The 21,632-nt window shown below is 45.9% G+C and overlaps 1 protein-coding gene across 1 annotated transcript; it reads left to right on the top strand.

The window, feature by feature from the left end:
- Window positions 1-1,607: 1,607 nt before the first annotated feature.
- VPS37D (VPS37D subunit of ESCRT-I) lies at window positions 1,608-21,369 on the top strand. Its single transcript, XM_014059263.2, has 4 exons — window positions 1,608-1,790; window positions 6,721-6,892; window positions 13,776-13,858; window positions 20,300-21,369. The coding sequence occupies exons 1-4, from the start codon at window positions 1,662-1,664 to the stop codon at window positions 20,795-20,797; spliced, it is 882 nt and encodes a 293-aa protein (XP_013914738.1). The 5' UTR covers window positions 1,608-1,661; the 3' UTR covers window positions 20,798-21,369.
- The last annotated feature ends 263 nt before the right edge of the window (window positions 21,370-21,632 follow it).

Below are 21,632 nucleotides of genomic sequence, written 5' to 3' on the forward strand. Positions count from 1 at the left end.
GAACAATTGAGGGCAAAAGAAGAAGGGAACGACAGAGAATAAGGTGGCTGGATGGAGTCACCAAAGCAGTAGGCATGAGCTTGAATGGACTCCAAAGGATGGTAGAGGACGGGAAAGCCTGGAGAAACGTTGTTAATGGGGTCGCAATGGGTCAGACACAACTTAGCAACTAATAACAACATAAATTCAACAAATAAATGTTTATAACCATCTTGGTAACTATGATCACCAAACAGCTTGACGAAATCCATTCAGGAAAGTTAGTACAGGGGTGGCACTCCAACCTAGGGAGACCCTTCCCAAATGCCAGGGATTTGGGCATGCCAAAGCAACCTCTGGATGCTTTTTCAGGAATCCTACCTCCCTGCATTGGCCCTGGAAAGAGAATTCATGGCAGTTTCTCTTCAACTGACACTTTGATGGATTTATAAAAGGGTGCTTAAACCTTAAACTTTCCAGTTGCAAGGTAAGGCTGTGAAAGTTGGACCATAAGAAAGGCTGAGTGCCAAAGAATTGAGGCCTTTGGGCTATAGTGCTGGAGAAGACTCCTGCGAGTCCCTTGAACTGCAAGGCCATCAAATGGGTCAGTCTTAGAGGAGATCAACCCTGACTGCTCTTTAGAAGGCCAGATCCTGAAGATGAGACTCAAGTACTTTGGCCACCTAATGAAAAGAAAGGACTCACTGGAGAAGAGCCTAATGCTGGGAATGACTGAGGGCAAAAGAAGAAGGAAATGACAGAATGAGGTGGCCGGATAGTCACTAAAGCAGTAGGTATGAGCTTAAATGGACTCCAGAGGACGGCAGAGGACAGGAAGGCCTGGAGGAACATTGTCCATCATGGGGTCGCGATGGGCAGGACACAACAACTAACAACAACAAAACCATCTACTAGGAATGTTAATTGCACCAAAGGGGATTAAGGGGTCAAAGGGGTCACGATTCAAATCCCCACTGGACCATGGGGCTCATGAGATGATCTTCCCAGCACCAGGTACCATATCAATTTATATCATCATCATCATCATTCTGAGATTTGTTCATTTTGCCCAGCACCGGCCTACCTCACAGTGTCGTTATGAGGATACCATGAAGAGTTACCCCTGCTTCGGGCTCCTTCTAAAGTCTGATGGAGGATTAAATCAGTTAATCATACCTAAAACGAAACAGGCTAAAGACCTCACAACAAGCCGGCCATTCCCGCCTCCATGGCCCTGCCTGCCTTAAGCTTAGCACAAAGAGGAGGTGACACGCGCTTGCAGCCACCAAGCGACAGTCCCATTTTCCCAGCGCAGAGCGCATCCTTTCTCTTCCCCCCCACTCGAGATCCCCCGCACGCGGAGACGGGCTGGGTGTACTTTACACATGCTCAGACGCTCCCTCTGCCTCCCAGGCAGCAGAGCCCCCTCCCCTTTGTCTGCTCTCCTCCTTTGAGAGGAGGGGGCTGCCCAGCACGTGCAATTAACGCCCTCCTTCGCCGCCGCCTGCGCCGACTTTCTGCCGCGCCCACCCTCCTCCCCAGCCGAAACAACGGAAGCTCGGCGGAGGCGGCCCCTTTAAGAGCGGCGGGGCCGCCCTCTGGCGGTCTGCGGCGGCGGTGCAGGTGCAGGTGCAGGATCCCGCTCCTCCAGGTGCGGCCGCTCCGTCTGCTCCGTCCACATCATGGAGCGCGATCGGGGCCCGCGGGCCTCGGCGGTCGATCTGGGCTTCGGGGCGCTCAGCACGGCGCAACTCCGCGCCCTCATGCGGGACGAAACCTGGCTCGAGCGCATCGTCAAGCTGAGCAGGAAGGTAAAGCCGCGGCTCCCGGGTTGGAAGCCCAGGAGGAGAGAGGATCGGGCCCTCCGGAGGGGAGAGAGAGAGAGAGAGAGAGAGGTGGGAGGGTGGCATCCTGCTTTCCAGCGGGGTCTTCTGCTGCACGCACCCGCGGCTTGCTTTACTCCGACCCCAGCAGCCATCACTCTCCATCCAAATACAAAGACCGCCCCCGCCCCCTTGGAAAATAATCCGAGCATACAAAGGGGCATCGATGCCCGCCGAAAGTGCCCGTGGCATCCCTGGGGCTGTGCCACCCGACCCCCTTTTGCAGCAAATGCAGCTCTGGTTGCCAGGGGGGCTGGGAGTCTGGCAGGGGAGAGGGGATAGTGCCAGTCCAGCCAGGCCTGTGCTTGGTGCCAGAAACAATGCCCAGACCTTCGGCCTTTTCACAGAAGCTCTTGGCCCAAATGCACAAGACTCAGAAGAGGAGAGCTGGGCCCCAGGCGGGGAGGCCCTCTTGCCCCAACTGTTGGCTATGCCCTTGGAAGATCTACCCCCTTCTCATCCCGTTCTACTAGCTCCGTGGATTACAAGACGCTCCGTATCTCCCTGCCCCAACCTCTAAAAGCTGCCCCTGGGATCCAGTTTGAACCGAGGTGTTCTGCTACCTCTCCAGCCCCCAGAGATGCTATAGGCCCCTTTGTGGACTGTTGTCAGATTTTGGTCTTCTCCACCCACCTGTCACTCAGCTCCCCTCCTTTCCCTGAAAAGCAGTCTCTCTCCCCCACCCCCCCAAACATTCTTTGAAATACACCCCGTTTATTATGCCGAGGAGAAGCAGCATCCATTTGTTTGGGGTCCTGGAGATGGAGTCATCCAGGGAGGGTGTGGGTGTGATGGTTTAGTGGGAGGGGGGATGCTCCCAAGGCCTCAGTGCTTTTGTCTTCGCAGGATAGATCCATCCTGGACCAGACCCTCCCTTCCCTCTTTTTCTCTGGCGAAAATCAGCCACAATGGTGACCACAAAGCCCTGTTTTGTTTCTCTGTGCTGAAAAGAAAGGGATTTCTTTTCCCGAGATCCAGCAAAGCCTCATTGACTCAGCCATGGAAACACGGGCGGGGGTTGGGGTGGGGGGGGTGTTGACTGTGTCTAGCCAGGCAGGCAACATGTCTTGTGCTGGGCAACAGAGAAAGGTTGCCGAATTAAGTGCCACAGCATGTCAGGCATTTTCATCATAAATGGCGTATGATTTTTGCCTTTCGACAGGCGTGGAAACAAAGCAGAGCCTCCCTCCTTCTTTCCCTTATTTATTTGGCATCCAGCTAACTTCCTCCTTGCACGCCCCCCACCCCAATTGCAGGAATTCCCCACCCCTTTTTGTGCTCCCCCCCCCCCCAGACCTTCATTGGAATCTGCTCCTGGTCTCACAGTTGCAACGTCACACATGTTGTCATCCATCCTCACAAGGAGACGTTGAGGCTGTTGATTTTGGAAAGGCACCTTCTCTGCCTTCTCTCCAACAATGGCCAGAAAAACAGCCTCACTTTTACAAGATCTTTGTCAGTTCGGCTAAGCTGGGTACTCTTAGCTTCCTGCCCTTGGTGTGCTCTCCAGGCAATGCCTTGATACCAAATCCTTAACCGGGTCAATTAGAAGACTTAGCAGCTGCTCTCAATCGTTGGGCTAATTGTGGTTAATTTTAATCTCGGTCTTTTGTTGCTTGGTATGTTGTGTGAACCCAGCCTGTTTGGAGAGTTATGGTTCAGTCTCCTATTCAAACCAGAGTGGGTTAATTTAGTTACCAAGACAGCGTACAGTATTGTGTGAACAGGGGTATTGAGTTGCTAAATCTCACATGGAGCCCAGTGCCCTCTGAAAAATTGCCCATCAAGATAGTCAAGTCCTTTCCCCATAGTTTACCATCCCCAATGGCCCCCATAATTCTAACTAAGATGGTCCAATAAATACATTTGTCTTCCCCAAATATGAGCTCAAATGAAGTACAAGATAAACCACAAAAATTATATAGTATGTTTACTAAAAGACCATCCCAAAATGTTACCTTTTAAGCTTAGGGCAATTTATCATAGTTTCAAGACTCCCATAGACTCACAGTTTGGTTTACCAAGTCAAGAAATAGTAAATATTTATCAAGTCAGTAAATAGTAACTTTTGCTTGAAGGGTTGTACTCCCCCAAAATACCTGATGCATAATTGAGATTGGGGGGGGGGATCTATGTATTCTCCAAAGCACTTGAAAGCAGGACAAGAAGCAATGAATGGAAACTAATCAAGGACAGAAGCAACCTAGAACTAAGGAGAAATTTCCTGACAGGTAGAACAATTAATCAGTGGAACAACTTGCTTCCAGAAGTTGAGGCTGCTCTCACACTGGAGTTTTTAAGAAGAGATTGGACAACCATTTGTCTGAAATGGTATAAAGTTTCCTCCTTGAGGAGGGGGTTGGACTAGAAGACCTCCAAGGTCCCTTCCAATTCTGTTGTTATTCTGGTTTGCTCAGAGGTTTGATAAGGACAGTAGCTCTAGATTACGAATAACCTTTTGGCAGCTTCTCAGTGGCTCTATGCTTGCTGTAGCCAGAAACAGGAAGCCACATTTAGTGATTGAATCAGAAGTGGGTTGCTCCCGGTTCGGCCCGGTTCGGCCGAACCAGTAGTGTTATTTTGGCCTGGTTCGCAGAACCGGCAGTGACCCAGGCTGGCCACGCCCCCAAACCAGTTCCCCTGGTTGCTGGCATGTTGTTTAGTAGTGCACACACATGCACAGTACATTGTAAATTGTTCTTTGCGCATGTGCAGTTTACATTGAATTGCACACGCATGTGCAGCACACACAAAGCACACACAAAGCGAACTGGTAGTAAAACCAGGAGCAACCCACCTCTTGATTGAATGCCAATTGTTGACAGAGAATACGCTGACCATGCTCCTTAGATATTTTCTTTCATGAAAAGGGTTTGGAGTTAGCTAGAATGGAGTAACTTCTCAAGGGCCCATGTTATTAGGGGAGGCCTAAAGAGCGTCTGGCAGTGGGAAGATGCTGCCGGATTGTGACAGCTAAGGGCTGGCAATACTTATTTTTCAATCAACTGATTAATGGGGAAAAGACAGCGCTAATAAGTACCATTTTGCAGCCTGTACATTGTTTTGTGATAAAAAGGCATGTACAACTTTTTAAAAAACTGGGCCTTATTAAAAAATACAAACATGACTAGATCTATAAATTAATGTGTACCAGAGATGGGTTGCTCCCGGTTCGGCCCGGTTCAGCCGAACCAGTAGTTAAATTCAGGCCTAGATTGTGGAACCAGTTCCCTCGCTGCTCCTGAGCTTCCGCCATTTTGGTTTTTAGTGACTGCGCGTGCGCAGTTCACTGTAAATTGTTCTGTGCATGCGTGAAGAACAATTTACATTGAACATCGCACACACGCATTGCGAACCAGTAGCAAACCCGGCAGTAACCCACTCCTGATGTGTACATTCCGTTGGCTTATACATCTGTCAAAAGTGTTGTGTTTGAAAAATTATAAAAACTTTAAAAATCAGGGGGAAAATCTGGGTCCAATCTCAAATATTAATGTTTGGATTTAACAGGAAAAAAAATGACTTCCCCTCAAGTCTTTAATATGGAGTATTAGTTGAATTCCCAGAATGAAAGTGTGGCATAATGCCCACTGATTGCATTCGCACAACACACTAACACTTTTTTTTTTCTGGGTTTGTACAATACATTAAATCTCACAGAAAATCCCTAACCAAGATTAAAATTAAATCAAGCTTGCAAATTATGCCCATACAGCCATCAGGATTTTAAATGACTCTCTTCACTAAGTTGTATGAGTGGTTCTCTCATCTAATCCTTTTAGAGTTATTTTTTTTCTACTCATAGGTACAAGATCCTTCTAAGATAGGTAAGAATTTTAGCTCAGGCTGAAAGTTGGTCTTTTGCCTAAAGTGGTCATTTTGTGGAGATTAAAATCCATGACTTTGGAGCATCACACTCTTTAGGCCTGTTTATATTGGTGGCAGAAGTTGCAGCTGCTAAATAATTAGACTTATTTTAGGCATCTATTCAGACCAGCTTGATAGGTCCATTCACATTAGTTTTTTGTTTTTTTTTAACTTGGTTACCAAGTTAATCCACTGTCTGGTTTGAGCAACACTCCGAACCATTAACTAACCACACGGTTCACTGGGTTAACATTATCAAACTTTGTATGCTGCATCCAGGCAGCCTTACTATGACCTGCTTCAGCATGTTGTATGAACACAGCTATTGAACTTCCTATGGCATATATTCACCACAATATATCGCTCCAGGCTCCAAGCAGTTTCTTTTACTGTTTTGTTCTGAATCAGCCCAAATCGCTTGGTAACGAAAAATGTAATTTGTATCTTCAGATTGTATTGTCAAATACTGTGTCAATACAGCATTGGCTCAAATATATTTTGAATCTCAAATGATGTTGGTGGTGCTAGAGATGGCGGGGATGCTAGCAAAACCATCACTAGGCATAGTGCATAAAAATATACCCTTATAAACAGATAAACCCAGACAAGAGTACAGACAGCAAAGCAGAGATTAAAGAAAAAAAAGTAATTCAAATGAGGATGATAAGTTGCCAGATACAGAAGAAGCCAGGTTCTAAAGATCTGTGGAACAGTAACTTGGGGGGAAACATTGAGGAAAAACAGCAAATCAAACTAGATTGCTAGGGGAGGGGGGGGTGCCAAATAGGCATGTTATTTTAACAGGGAAAACAGCTTTCCCTGTTTGGGTGGGAAGTCCAAATCTTGTTCTTCATGCATTCATGAGAAAACCCTGTACTGTATGCCCAGGATAGCCATGTAGAACCCAAAGAAACTCTGACATGCTGAACAGATAAGCATACACAGACCTTTCAGCCTGGCCCAGATGCTCATTAAATATGTGTCTTTTCAGTTCCAGAACCTGCAGCTGGAGCGGGAGGTGCACCTAGCTTCCAACTATAACCTCGCCAAGCAAAATTTGGGCTTGCAGCCTCGGCTAGAGAATGGCAAAGCTTCCCTCGCTATCAAATACCAGGAGTTGCAGGAGCTGCGGGAAACCTGTCACGACAAACAGCAGCGCTTGGGTGAGCAACAGTTGGTGTCTTCCTTTCTCCCCCTAATCCTACCTAGAGTAGAGGCCAAAGTAGGACTATTGGATCTGGGCTGCCTTAACCTAGATCGGCCTTTCTCAACATTGATTGCTGGTTAGGGAATTCTGGGAGTTGAAGTCCACCCATCTTAAAGTTGCCAAAAGTTGAGAAATTATGTTCTAGATGATCAAGCAAAGGGCAAAACATTTGTTAGTGGTCTGGACGTTTGCAGGTCTGAGAGCATCTTTAAGCAAAAGGGCTTCTTCATTCATGACAGGTCTATGAAAATTCGCCAAGGCCAACTCTCCTTGGCCAACTCACCACACAAGTCATCATGGCCAATTCACGGCGAGACAAGAGTTACACTAATAACAAAGAAATGGTGGAATAGAATTATTTTTCAAAAGGGTGCAAAAGGAGAAACAGAATGAAATGTGAATGGAAAAAATAAAATAAAAAATATTTTAAATAATTAAATAGAATGGTTAAATTGTCCCACAAACGGTCTGCCGCCCTTTAAACTAAGCCTACCTTGCAAAAGGTAGGATTCCAGAGTAACTAGTTGATGATACAGGTAGCCCTCAGCTTATAACAGTTCACTTAGGGACCGTTCAGTTCCAATGGCACTGAAAAAAGTGACTTATGATTGTTTTTCACACTTACAACCTTTGCGGCATCCCCACAACCATGTGATAAAAATTCAGATGCTTGGCAACTGACTCATATTTACGACGGTTGCTATGTCCGTGGGATCATGTGATCATCTTTTGTGACCTTCTGACAAGCAAAATCAATGGGGAAGCCAGATTCACTTAACAACTGATTCACTTAACAATGTTATTAACAACTGTGGTGATTCACTTACCAACTGAGGCAAGAAACATTGTAAAACGGGACAAAACTCAATTGAGGAATGGATCATTTAACAACAGAAATTTTGGGCTCAGTTGTGGTCATAAGTCAAGGACGACCTGTGGTTAGCTGTAAAGAAGTTTTGTCTTATTCATAATGGGTGGGCCTAGTTTGTGATCGCAGTTGGTTTTATCGAATTTTAGTTTACTGACAACATCTAGATCCCTTTTCCCTATTTCCTGTTAGTCCCTGCTCCCCGGGTACAACTGGAAGGATGAATAGATGGAGAAACACACAGAGTGAGGGCTCAGAAACTTTATACAAAAAGTGTTTCTTCACTCTGGAATAGTGTTTCTCAAATTTAGCAACTTTAAGCTCCATGGACTTCCCAAAATTCCCCAGCCAGTCATGCTGGCTGGGAAATACTGGGAATTGAAGTCCCCATAGCTTAAAAAATACTGGGGTTGAGAAACGCTGCTTTGGAAGAAACTCATGTTTCTTCCACTGTAATGCAATATGTGAATGAGAAATATGTAATTTTACTGAACACACATTGTGTTTTGATTATAGATTTCAACTTGACTACAGTATAGGTCAGTGTTGGCGAACTTTTTCAGCACCAAGTACTGAAATGGGAGTGCATGCACGCGTGCTGGAAACCAGAAGAGCAGCCGCCCGGGGCGCATGCGCGCCCCGGGAGGCTGCTTTTCTGGTTTCCAGCACATGCATGCCACCAGCCACCTGGTCTTTCCATTTCTGGCACGCATGTGCATACAAAGACCAGCTGTCCGGTGCACATGTGCGCCCCGGGAAGATGATCTTGTGGTTTCCAGCACATGCATGCGCACAGGCCAGGTGGTCTTTGCACACACATGGGCTCCAGAAACTGGAAAATCAGATGGCCATTGTGCATGTGCATGCCAAAAACTGGAAGAGCAGCTGCCCTTCTGGTTTCTGGCTCTCCCACATATGCGAAGACCAGCTGCCCAGAGCACTGGAACCCGGAAGAGCAATGAGCGATGGCTCATGTGCCCAGAGAGATGGCTCTGCATGCCCCTTCCAGCTCATGTGCCATATGTTTGCCACAGGTAGTCCTCAACTTACAACCATAAGGGGGTCATGTGATCACCTTTGCTAACCTTCTCAGTTGGCTTCCCACAAGCAATTGATGGGGGGGGGAGCCAGATTCGCTTAACAACTGCATGATTCACTTAACAACTTTGGCAAAAAAAGGTCATAAAATGGAGCAGGATTCATTTCACAACTGTCTTCCTCAGCAATTGAAATTTTGGGCTGAATTGCGGTCATAAATTTAGGACCACCTGTATGTGATATTTAGGGAGACACCTCTTGGGGATCATATGACTTCATAAAGTCTAAACCAGTGAAGGCAAACCTTTTTCTCCTATTGTGCTGAAATTGTACCCCCTGTGGCCCATTTTGGGCCTAGCAGGCCTCCGTGAAGCCTCCTGAAACTAAAACGGGACGCGGAAGGGCACCGCAGCCCCCTGTAGCCCGTTTTGGGCCTAGCGGGTCTTTCTGAAGCCTCCTGAAACTAAAACGGGATGTGGGAGCGCACTGCTGCCCCCCGCGGCCCGTTTTGGGCCTAGCAGGCCTTTCTGAAGCCGCCTGGGGGTGGCTCGCACGATCCTCTCACTCCTCATCCATGCGCACGCGTCTCCCACATGTGCGGCAGAGACCCGAAAATCAGCTGGCTGGTGGGAGGCATGAGCGGTGGAGCTGAGCTGGGCGACGGCTTGCATGCCCACAGAAAGGGCTCTGCGGGCCACCTGTGGCAGGAGTACTATAGGTTCACCATCAAGGGTCTAAACCCTCCCTGGAGTTGGAGAAAGAGATTGACTGAAAGAGACAATTAAAGGGCACAGCAAAAAAACAAACCCGTCTCTCCTCCCCTCTTGCCCTATAATCGTGATGACAAACCTATGGCACACGTGCCCAAAGTGGCATGTGAAGCCATGTCACCCAGCACGCGTGGCCTTGCCTGTTTGTCTTCTGGCTTTCTGGCACGCATGCACATGTGATGATCAGCGGTCCTTCGTGCATGTGGCAGTGCCGAACACTGGTGTGCACCTGCGCACCAGCCAGCTGATTGGTCACGCATGCATGCGCACTACAACCTGGAAGTTGGGTTTTTCCAGAGCATGATCCGTTCACATGCGCAGCAAAGCTGGCTGAGGAACTCTGGGAATTGAAATCCGCAAGTGTTAAAGTTGCCAAGGTTGGAGACCCCTGATTTAGATCCTGGGAAATAGAGTTTATGGAAGGAGATCAGAGATGGGCCGCCTGCTGAGACCCCATTCCCTCTTTCCCTTCCACGTTTGCCCAAGAATCACGGGCTACCTTCTCTCCAGAAGGTACACAGGTACTCCTTGACTTACGGCCATTTTTAAGCAATCATTTGAAGTTACGATGATGTTGAAAAAAACTGACTTCCGACTGTTCCTTGCAATTACGACCGTCACAGCATCCATGCAGTTGCCATCTGGGTGCTTAACTTGCACTTATGACAGTTGTGGCATTCGGCAGCCACGTGATCCCAGCTTGGGATCTTCCCAGCAGATTTCCAACTTAAGCAAAGTCAGTGGAAAAGCTGGCAGGGAAGGTCACAAATCAGGTGGTTCGGTGTCTTCCTTAATGCCCACGGTGATTCACTTAACGACCCTGGCAGAAAAAGATTTTTTTAAATGCCAGGTGGGGCCACGTGGTGTTTCAGTTAACATTCATGCAGCCTCGCTTAACGACAAATTTTCTTGTTCCAAGTGTGGTTATAAGTAGAGACAGTTTTAACTATTTGATTGCATCCATGTGCTCTGGATGGGCTGCCTTTGAAGAACACCCAGAAGTTGATGCTGGTGCAAATGCAGTTCCCCATCTGCATTTACGTTATCCTTACCTGTTCCACAGACATTGCACAGGCTTTTGACAGGCTAGTGCCATGATGGCGAACCTATGGCATGCATGCTGGAAGTGGCACGCAGAGCCATCTCTCTGGGCACACCAACCATCACCCTGCCGGGTTCCAACATGATAGCTGGTGCGCATGCATGCGCCAGGAAGCTGACCTTCCAGTTTCCGGCGTGTGCATGAATACTGGCCAGCTGGTCTTCGCGCACCAGAAACCAGGTGACCAGCATGCGCATGCTTGAAACATGTGCGAGCTGGGGAACTGCTCTTTGGGTTTCTGGCACTCCCATGTGCACGCACCGAGGAGCTGTTCTTCCGGTTTACAGCGCTTCCCTGTGCGTGCGTAGTCCCCCATTTCGGCACTGGGTGCCGAAAAGGTTTGCCAACACTGGGCTAGTGAGTACAATTTAAACTACACATAGTCCTCGACTTACAACAGTTCATTTAATGATTGTTCAGAGTTACAACAGTACTGAAAAAAGTGACACATGGCCGTTTTTCACACAGCCATTGCAGCATCCCCATGGTTACATGTTCAAAATTCAGCTGTTTGACAACTGACTTATATGTGTGATGGTTGCAGTTTCCAAGGGTCAAGTGATCACCTTTTGCAATCTTCGGAGAAGCAAATTCAAAGGGGAAGTCAGATTCACTTAACAACTGGGCTACTAACTTAACAACTGCAGTAATTCACTTTACAAACGCAGCAAGAAAGATTGCAAAAGGGGGGGGAAATTGACTTAACCAATGTCTCACTTAACAACAGATGTTTTGGGCTCAGTTGTGGTCATAAGTCGAGGGGACTTTACTCAGATACTTCTAGGACTACCTCCATGGCATAGAACCAACCTACCTGGTGTGTTGGACACAAGTTGAGAATTTGAGATTCTTCCCTTCTCGAGTGACATGGAAGGGACAGAAAAAGTTCAGAGTTTTTCACTTGATGCTCCGTCTCCGTGGAACAGTTTTATTTGCTGGAGAAGCAACTAGTACCCTCCTGTAAAAATTCAAAGCAGAGCTTTTCACGTTGAGCTCTTAGCAGAGCATTAATTAATTTGCAATTTTGAATGATTGGATGTGATCAATCAATACAGATGCTGGTTTATGCAATCATGTTTCTGATTCTCATTGTTTGAATGGATTCTGTTCAATTTTGTGAACTCCCAGAAATCCATGGAGAATCAGCAGTATGTAAGTACTGTAAATAAGCAAACGCTTCTAATTCTTTGAACATTTGTGAACACAAAGGGCCAACCTGAAGCCACCCTACAATTCTTTTACAAGCTCCAACTGAATCATGAATGTTGAAGTCGAAAGGGACCCAATAGATCTTCATACCTGGTAGATGGGGGGAGGGAATGTTCCAAAATGTGCAAGATGGCAGTTGTGCCTAACCAATTGAAGTCCCTTCCCATTTTTGTATGTGACACACGTAAAAAGGGTTGGCGCTTCCATTGCAAAATCACACGTCATCTTGGCATTATGGAGACACATTCTGATTACCGTGTTTCCCCAAAAATAAGACAGGGTTTTATTTTCTTTTGACCCCCCTCTCCCCCCAAAATAAGCACTTGGCCTTATTTTCGGGGACGTCTTATTATTTTTGAGGTGCAGGAGGTGGAGAGTCTGGTCACCTCATGGCTGCTGCTGTGTTGCTATATTTTCGGGGTGGGCTTATTTTTGTGGGAGGGCTTATTTTAGCGCATGCGCTCAAAAGCCCGACTGGGCTTATTATCCAGAAAGGTCTTATTTTCGGGGAAATAGGGTAGATATGGATTTGGATTTGAATTGGGCCATATGGGAACCCATTTCAAGTACATGACTGTGAGTGGGGTTTGTCTAATCTAACACTATATATAAATATATGTGTGTGTGTATGCAATATACACACACACACATATATATATACATATATATGTATATGTATATGTATATATATATATTAGATTTTTACAACCCCCGGTAAGCCCCAATTATGGGAGGAAGCTAACTGCTTCCATCATCTGTCAATCGGCCCGTCACAAGAGTCCATCACGACAGAAACCCAATATTTTTACTGTTGCCTTTGTTATATTTGTGTTTTTTTAATTTGTGCTGATATCAGCACAAATAAAAAAACACAAATATATATATATATATACATACACACACACACACACACACACATATATATATGCCTATAAGCCATATCAAAGCACAAGGTTCAAACACACATCACTAAAATAAATACAATACTTATAGGATACGATACAATATAATTTAATACACAAATATGTAAAATAGAATAAAATGACATAAAATTATATTTCGGTGTTACCCTTACAATCTACCCCAAAGAAAAGTGTTAACATTAAATCAGGCTCTCCTGCAACTTACTACATTACTGTATCCAGTGGTGGGTTCTGGATCCGTACCGATTGGAACGGGTCCTGGCGTCAGCCACAGGAACATGCACAGCACGCACACACACACATGTGGCATGCGCAGGGATCGTACCTGCCTGCGACGCTCTGCGATGCTCCAGCTGCTTGGTGGAGCGTTGCGCAGGTGCCGTATGCGCCATGCACGTGCATGGAAGCAGCAAAGGCTTAAAGGACAGGTGGGCAGGTGGGCCCTCCGGAACACCGTACCAGAACAGTACCTGGTGCTCTGGGCAGGCTCCGGTACGCCCATACCACGGCGTACTGCCTGCAACCCACCATTGACTGTATCCCACCCTAACCCTAACTCTAACCCTCCAGTATGGAATGAGAGAGAGCAGGTTTGACCACCTTCTCGTGAAATCCCTCCAAATATCTGACAAATGGTATTCTATCCTTCCTTGGTCCTCTTTCCTCAGAGCTAAACACCTTGTCCCCAAATCAGTCCCCATAGGTCGTAGACTTCCAGTCCCTTTCAACAGGAGAAAGAGCGAAGACGGAAGCTGAAGGCACTATTATAGTCTCTCCCTTCGGAGTTGGTCACCTGGGTTTATATTCTGCTTGCACAGATTGGGGAGCACGCCCTGGTAGGCATTCCTTCCTGCCAGGGTGCAAGGATCACACAGCACAGCTGGCTGACATGTGGATGTTAAAGCTGAACTTGCCTATTTGTCCAACAGGAGCGTGTATGGCAAAGTGGACTCCAGAGAATGCCCTGAGCAGGCTACAGGCTGAACTGGAGAACGTAGAGGCCAAAGTGGAGGTGAGTCATGACCAACAAGCTACCATCGCTTCTCCAGGGCTGCTGCCAGAAGTCCTCTTTTTTTAATATGCAAAAGGAATAAACTCTTTCTCTGAATCTTCTTCCCACCTAGAGATAGAGGAGCAAAGTGACTCCAGGCCACTGTTCTCCATGCCATCCCATCAGAGGTCAACTTCCCAAACTGGTTCCAGCCTATGCCCGGAAAGGCAGAGGTGTGATGCACCAGGAAGGGAAACAAGAGAGTTTTCCTGTGCTTCTGTCTAAGCTTGAGAAAAGGGGCCCTTTTTGCTACTTGAATGTTGAGCTTCAAGGAGGTGCAGTGCAGTGGTGGGTTCTGGATCCCATTCCAAGTGGTACAGTTGGAATGGGCCCGACGGCGTCCATGTGGATGTGCGCAGCACACGCGCATAAACGTGCATGGCGCTTACAAGTGCGCCAGGCACGCATGCATCTTAGGACCTCCTCAAGTCTCCACAACTCTCCGGCTGCTCCATGGAGCGTCGCGTAGGTGCTGTACGCTCCATGCGCGAGCGCGGAAGCCTTAAAAGACAGGTAAGGAACTTGGGCAGATGGGTCCTCTGAAGCACCATACTGGAACAGTATCTGGTGCTCCAGGCAGGCTCCGGTACGCCTGTACCGGGGCGTACCGCCTGCAACCCACCACTGGTGCAGTGATCTAACTTTTCCAAGCTGCCTATTCAAGAATTGGCTTGTGGCCAGTATGGAGCTTTGAACAGCCTTTTTAGCTTTCACAAGCTACCGTATCTATCTGGCTATAATTGCAGACACACAACACACTGAACTGGGCCAATGAAAGATCTAAACAACTGCATTCCCAGAACATATCAAACTTGTGCAGGATTAACTTTAGGACTTTTTTCTTTTTTATTTGTTAGCTGAGCCCTCGAGCTGTTTGGTTCATTTCGGTTCAATGTATTGTGCAAAATTTTTTTAAAAATGGGTTGAGTCATCCAGTTCAATGTGTTGTGTGAAGCCTTCCTTTATGTTATTACTATTACCATATCAACGATAAATATCAAATTAAACATGTTGGACTGTTTCAGTGGTACTCAAGCTATGGAACGTCGTCCCCTCCTTGGGAGAGACAGCAGCAAGACACTTGGAGTGGAGGTGAGGCATGATGTTGTAGGGACACATAGGCCCCTACAGCATTTATATATTTAAAAAGCCTCCTTCGCATCAAGCTCAAAGCTGGTGACATCATGGACACACCCAGGCTCACCATCTGCCTGCTTCAAGGATTATTATTCCCCAACTTTTCTGTCTAGTCTAAACTCTGGGATTCCAGGAGGTCTCTCATCCAAGTGTTAACAAAGGTTGATGCTTGGGGTTGGACTGGAAGACCTCCGTGGCCTCTCCCAACTCTATTATTCTATGTTCTATTCTATCTTCTAACTTAACTTTCTGGATCAGTCAAAGCTAGCTGAGTGCTGCCATCTGTTGATAGCCAGAGTTTTAGAGTCTCTCCTGGTAGGAAGAGCGGGTAGCACAGCTTTAGTACTGCGGCCACCCCGGCTGCCCTTCTTACAATGAGCTTGCAATGAAACAAAACGCCATACAAGTAGTCCTCTGCTTGTGACCGTTCATTTAGCAGCCATTCAAATTTATGACGGTGCTGAGAAAGGTGACTTATGGACTTTGATCTTACAACTGTTGTCGTGTCCAGGCGCTCATACAATCACAATACGGATGTATGGCAACCAGCTTGCACTTATGACATACAATCGCCTTCTGTGACCTTCCCAAATTGGCTCCTGGCAAGCAAAGGAATTGGGGAAGCCAGCAGGGAAGGTCACAGTCACATGATGTCCCACTTAATGACTGGAGGTGGTTTGCTTAATGACTGGGGCAAAAAAGGTTGTAACATTCGATGCAGTCACCTGGTGCCTGCCTTAAGGAACACACTGGGTTAACAGTGAATGTTCTGGTCTTAATTGTGGTGGTTGGTCAAGGCCTACCTGTAGAGCTTTTGACTGGAACAGCTTCTTTTCCATGAAGGCAGTGTTTCTCAACCTTGGCAACTTGAAGATCTCAAGACTTCAACTCCCAGAATTCCTGGCTGGGGAATTCTGGGAGTTGAAGTCCAGACATCTTCAAGTTGCCAAGGTTGAGAAACACTGCATTAAGGGATGACTGAAAAGCCTTTTCCAAATGCCGTTGTTGGATTAGCAGTCTAAGCCACTGATACTGTGTATCTGGCTGTTAAATCCCTGTGCATTGTGTGTCTATGTACACACATGTGTTCGTAGGGGATTTTGCATCTTGGTTTGCAAAAAAATATGGTCAAGGGGCTAAGAAAATAGAGGAAACCCATATGCCAATTATGCTTGTTAAGTTTTGTGCTGGTTTGAATGGCTTGGAAAGAACTGGTTTCCATTCTTAAATGAGATGGGCAATGTGGGCCTCTCCAACCGTTTTGGACTCCAGCTCCCATCAGCACCCATTAGCATAACAATGTTACAGGAATTGTAGTTCAGGACAACTGAAGGAATTTGAGTTACCTAGCAATGTTTGTAATCTTGTCCCAGGCATCCTTCGGCAAATTCCTTTGGCAAATTGTGAATGTATTGGTGTTTGCAGCTTCCCTTAATCACCTTTTGAGCTAATACAATAGCAATTTCCCATAAGATTGTGCCAGGAGTTGCATTTACACAGTGCAATTAATTTGATTTTTGAATTAACCCATGTTCTGGATTTGCACAAAACATTAAACTGTGATAGCATTGTAGAGGGTGTGGCTCTTCTTCTAGAGTTTGGCCTAGGGCAGAGGTGAGGAACAATGGCCCTTTATGACTTGTGGACTTCAACTCCCATGGAGGGGGCCATGGCTGGCTCAGGAATTCTGGGAGTTGAAGTCCACAAGTCATAAAAGGGCCATCGTTCCCCCCAAGCTGGACTAGGGTGATTGGACCCCTTGTGAGTTCGATATTGGCCAGATTTACAATCTTCTTCTTTATTGGTTTTCACTGATTTGTTTTTGACTGGTATTATATTTTATTCTTTTTATTATATTGTGAGCTCTCCAAGTCACTTGAAGTTAGGAATGACCTAACTAAATAAATTAATTTAATTTAAACAATAAACTAACTCAACAAGCTGGATTCACACCAGCAACCTAAAAACTAAGGTCAGTGATTAAACTTAGTATGTTGAATAAAAACATGTACCATGTTTTCATGTGGTGGCTTTCTAGATTTATACCCTATCTGTCAGCCTCCTCAACTATTCCAGAGGACTACAACTAAATGAGGTAATTCTACTCTATTGTAAGGTTACATTAACTTGCAAGAATCTTGCAAGTCTGAAAGTACAAATCTCCTACCGTTGCTTTTTCCAAACTGATAAGTTAGGGAGGTTCCTTTTTGAGGTTTTTTATTTGCCTGTTTTGCAGCTGCAGGTTCCCCCACCACTTATTTAATTGTTCCCTAAGCAGCATATCTTTCCCTCCACCCATCTCCCAGAGACCATTCTCACATACCATTACATCACTTGTCCTCTACAGGCTTATAGTGGCCTTCATTACACCCCCTTCTCCAATTTCTCTCACAATAAAAACTTGGGTTCTGGGAGTGCTTGAGTGCTGGGAGTGAGTGACCCAAAATTATCCACTGAGCTTCCATGGTTATGGATCGACCTGAATCTGATTGAATCTTCTCAGTCTTTATCCAACACTCTTAGTCATTAATCAACACTCTTAACCATTGTATATATTGGCTGTCTTTATTGGATTGCTTAAAAATACAAGCAGGGAGATGGAGGAAGAAAGAGAATCTAGTCTATATAAACAAGCTAGGTGAGACTACATTTCCAAACAATGGACTCAAAATTTAATTTGCTCTGTTTATTAAACATTGCAATACATTTTCAGCAAAACTGAGCCAACAAGAGAGTTGGAAAGCTCCTAGAAATAGCAGAAGTAAGTTTGGAATTTCTTTCTATAATCACAGCAAGCACAAAAGGAATAGGAAATGCCCTGTGTACAAACTCAGGGGAGAAAATGTCCATTTTAGGTGTCTACGTAGAGTCTGATGGGATGTATGTAAAATGCTATAGGAAAGAACACAATCCCCGCCTTTCTATTCCTACGCTCTTTTCTGCCTTTAAATTCACTGTACCATCCCTAGTGTTACAGAAGGCTTTAGTCAGAATCCATTTGGAATACTGTGTCCAATTCTGGAGACTCACTTAAAAAAATATATAAAAATATAAATATAAAAAAAAATATTGATAAGATCACGGGTGGGCTTCAAAAATGTCAGCAGCAGGTTCTCTGCCCGGATGCTGGATGGGCGTGGCCATAGTGGGTGTGACCTACTCCTTATCAGCCAGCCAGGGTGGGAGGTATATACTTAGAGTCGCTGCCTGATAAGGAGTCGTTCTCTGTAGCTCAAATGGTTAACTCCCTCCCTGGGAGGCAATAGAGCACAGGTTCGATTCCCAAAAACTTGGGTATGGCTAGCTGATGAGAGCTAAATAGCTTGAAATAGATCTATACTAGTCTCCCTTTATTTATTTATCAGCATAAATATAACAAATGTAACAAAAAAGGCAACAGTAAAAAATATTGGGTTTCTGTCTGGATGGACTCTTGTGACGAGCCTAATGACAGAGAGTGGAAGTGTGACCTTCCTCCCATACTTGGGCATACCAGGGGTTGTGACTCTAAGTATATACCTCCCACCCTGGCTGGCTGATAAGGAGTCGTTCTCTGTAGCTCAAATGGTTAACTCCCTCCCTGGGAGGCAATAGAGCACAGGTTCGATTCCCAAAAACTTGGGTATGGCTAGCTGATGAGAGCTAAATAGCTTGAAATAGATCTATACTAGTCTCCCTTTATTTATTTATCAGCATAAATATAACAAATGTAACAAAAAAGGCAACAGTAAAAAATATTGGGTTTCTGTCTGGATGGACTCTTGTGACGAGCCTAATGACAGAGAGTGGAAGTGTGACCTTCCTCCCATACTTGGGCATACCAGGGGTTGTGACTCTAAGTATATACCTCCCACCCTGGCTGGCTGATAAGGAGTCGTTCTCTGTAGCTCAAATGGTTAACTCCCTCCCTGGGAGGCAATAGAGCACAGGTTCGATTCCCAAAAACTTGGGTATGGCTAGCTGATGAGAGCTAAATAGCTTGAAATAGATCTATACTAGTCTCCCTTTATTTATTTATCAGCATAAATATAACATATATATATATATATATATATATATATATATATATATATATATATATATATATATATATATATATATATATATATATATGTTGTATTTGTGCTGATAAATAAATAAAGGGAGACTAGTATAGATCTATTTCAAGCTATTTAGCTCTCATCAGCTAGCCATACCCTTACTGGGAATCGAACCTGTGCTGTATTGCATCTTAGGCAGATGTGTTAACCACTAAGCCGCAGAGTTCGACTCCTTATCAGCCAAGCCAGGGTGAAAGGTATCTATTTAGAGTTACAACCCCCGGTATGCCCAAATATGGGAGGAAGATCACTACTTCCATTCTCTGTCCTTCGGCTCAGAGACCATCCGGACAGAAACCCAAAATAGCTTGAAATAGATCTATACTAGTCTCCCTTTATTTATTTATCAGCACAAATACAACAAATGTAACAAAAAGGCAACAGTAACAATATTGGGTTTCTGTCTGGATGGTCTCCTGTGACGAGCCAAAGGACAGAGAATGGAAGTAGTGATCTTCCTCCCATATTTGGGCATACCGGGGGTTGTAACTCTAAATATATATATATGTATAAGATTGAGCAAGTATAGAGATGGGCAAGAAAAAATTGCAAGATCTGAGGGACAAAACATATCAGAAGAGATTGGAGAAAGAGAATATGTATGGCCTGGAGGACAGAAGGGAAAGGCAGAGACATGACTGAAACCTTTAAATATATTCAGGGTATGAATAAAGTTCTAGAAGGCAGTATTTTTAATATTAAAGCAAAAAAATCAAGAAACACGGGGACATAACCTCAAATTGACATGAGGGAAGTTCTGAAGGAATGATAGAAAGTATTACTTCACAAAAAGAGGAGTGGAAGCTTGGAATTAACTCCCAGCCGAAGCAGTGGTCATCAGTAACTGAGTTTAAACATGGTTGGGATAAATATATGTCCATCATCCGACAAAAATTAAAATAAATAAATAAATAAGCATACCAAAAAAAAACCCGAAGGTCAGACTAAATAGACTACTAAATCTTTTTCTGCTGTCAGTTTTTTTTATGTTTCTATGCTACGTAAAGATTAAACTCCCACTTTTGTAAATAGAAATGGGGATGAGCACCATATTGGTCTATGGCTCAGCAGGAAAACCCACCGGGAAATGCTGGTTTGTTGAAATTTGCTTGGAACACCAACTATCCAAAGTTGGCCGTTTTCATCCTCCTTTCTTTGTCCACAGGAACAAATGGAGCAGTTCCTATGTTGGGATCTCCCTATTGAGAGCTTTGTGGAGTCTTTCCAGCACAGCCGCATGCTCTCCCACCTTCGTCGCACTCAGCTGGAGAAGTTGCAGGAGATCCTGAAGGTGGAGAAGGCAAAAACTCCTGAAAAGCCAAGCCCGAGCTGTGAAGAGGAACAGCCTGCAGTCTCCCCAGCACTTCCAACTCCTCCTCCTCCTCCTCCTCCTCCTTCGGCTCAAGCGGCCCCAGCTCAGAATAATGGGCCACCTCCTAAGGTCTTCCAGCTCCGCTTGGCACCGGCATTCTTGATCCCCTCAGAGGCTGTGCTCCCCATCCCCATGACAGCAGCCCCTCAGAAGTGCTGCCTGCCCACTCTGGCCACCTCGCACTCCACCACTAACTTTGTGAGCTCTCCCTTGAGCCTGATTGGGCACATCCATTTGCCCCAGGCACACCTGCCTCACCAGCAGAAGAAGAAAGAGCCGCCGCATCGGTAGCTGCCACAGCACCAATGGGACATTTTGACCAGAGCCTCTGACACCAGCTACAATGGGCCAGAGTCTGAGGTGTGATGCCAGCCTGCCAAGAACTCCACCTTCCCAGACTTGGTGGGAGTTAGGGGTGGGCGTATGGCAGAGAGCTGGCTCCCTTTTCTCTCTGGCTGCCAAAATAATTTAGATTCCATCTCCACTCTTCCCCCCCCCCTCACCATCCCCCACCTCCCCAGGCAGTTTGGCTGGCGGGGTTGATCCAGTGTTAACTCTATGTATAGGTGGCCAAGACCGCAGGGAGTTGTGCCCTGCCTCCCCCTTTCCCACTTGAGAAATAAGGAAAGTTATGTCGCTTCTTCCCCCCTTCTTTTTCGGGAGCCTGAATTCACCATCATGCACTCATTACGCCTATCTCTCGAGTTAGGTGGGGGGGGGAACCTCTTGCAAACTGCTTGTTGCTTTTCTGGATGCTGGGTGTGATCAATTTCAGGCAGGGCTATCTCTAACCCCCCTCCAGGCAGTCGGCCGGCTGATCTTCTCTGTGGCACAAGGGACTCCATTTCAGTAGCAAGTAGGAAGAGAACATACATGGCAGGGGACGGGGTGGGTGGGGGTGGAGAATAGAGCACAGCACATTTCTAGGGGGTGGAGAAAGGAAGGGTAGGCCAACTGCTTGGAGGGGGCAGTTTTTGGAGCTAAATTGGCCCCCTTCCTATTCATTTTTTTCTACTGGGGCAGGGGGGGGTGTCTGCAGATGAAGTGGGGAGGGGGTCTATTGATGTGATGGGGAGGGGGTTTGAGGTTGCAAAGCACAGGGTAGAACATTTTAGCCCAAAGTTTA

The sequence above is a fragment of the Thamnophis sirtalis genome, unplaced genomic scaffold (assembly GCF_051295495.1).
Source record: "Thamnophis sirtalis isolate CommonGarterSnake01/CBP01778 unplaced genomic scaffold, rThaSir2_p1.2 scaffold_6, whole genome shotgun sequence".
In the NCBI taxonomy this organism is placed as follows: domain Eukaryota; kingdom Metazoa; phylum Chordata; class Lepidosauria; order Squamata; family Natricidae; genus Thamnophis; species Thamnophis sirtalis.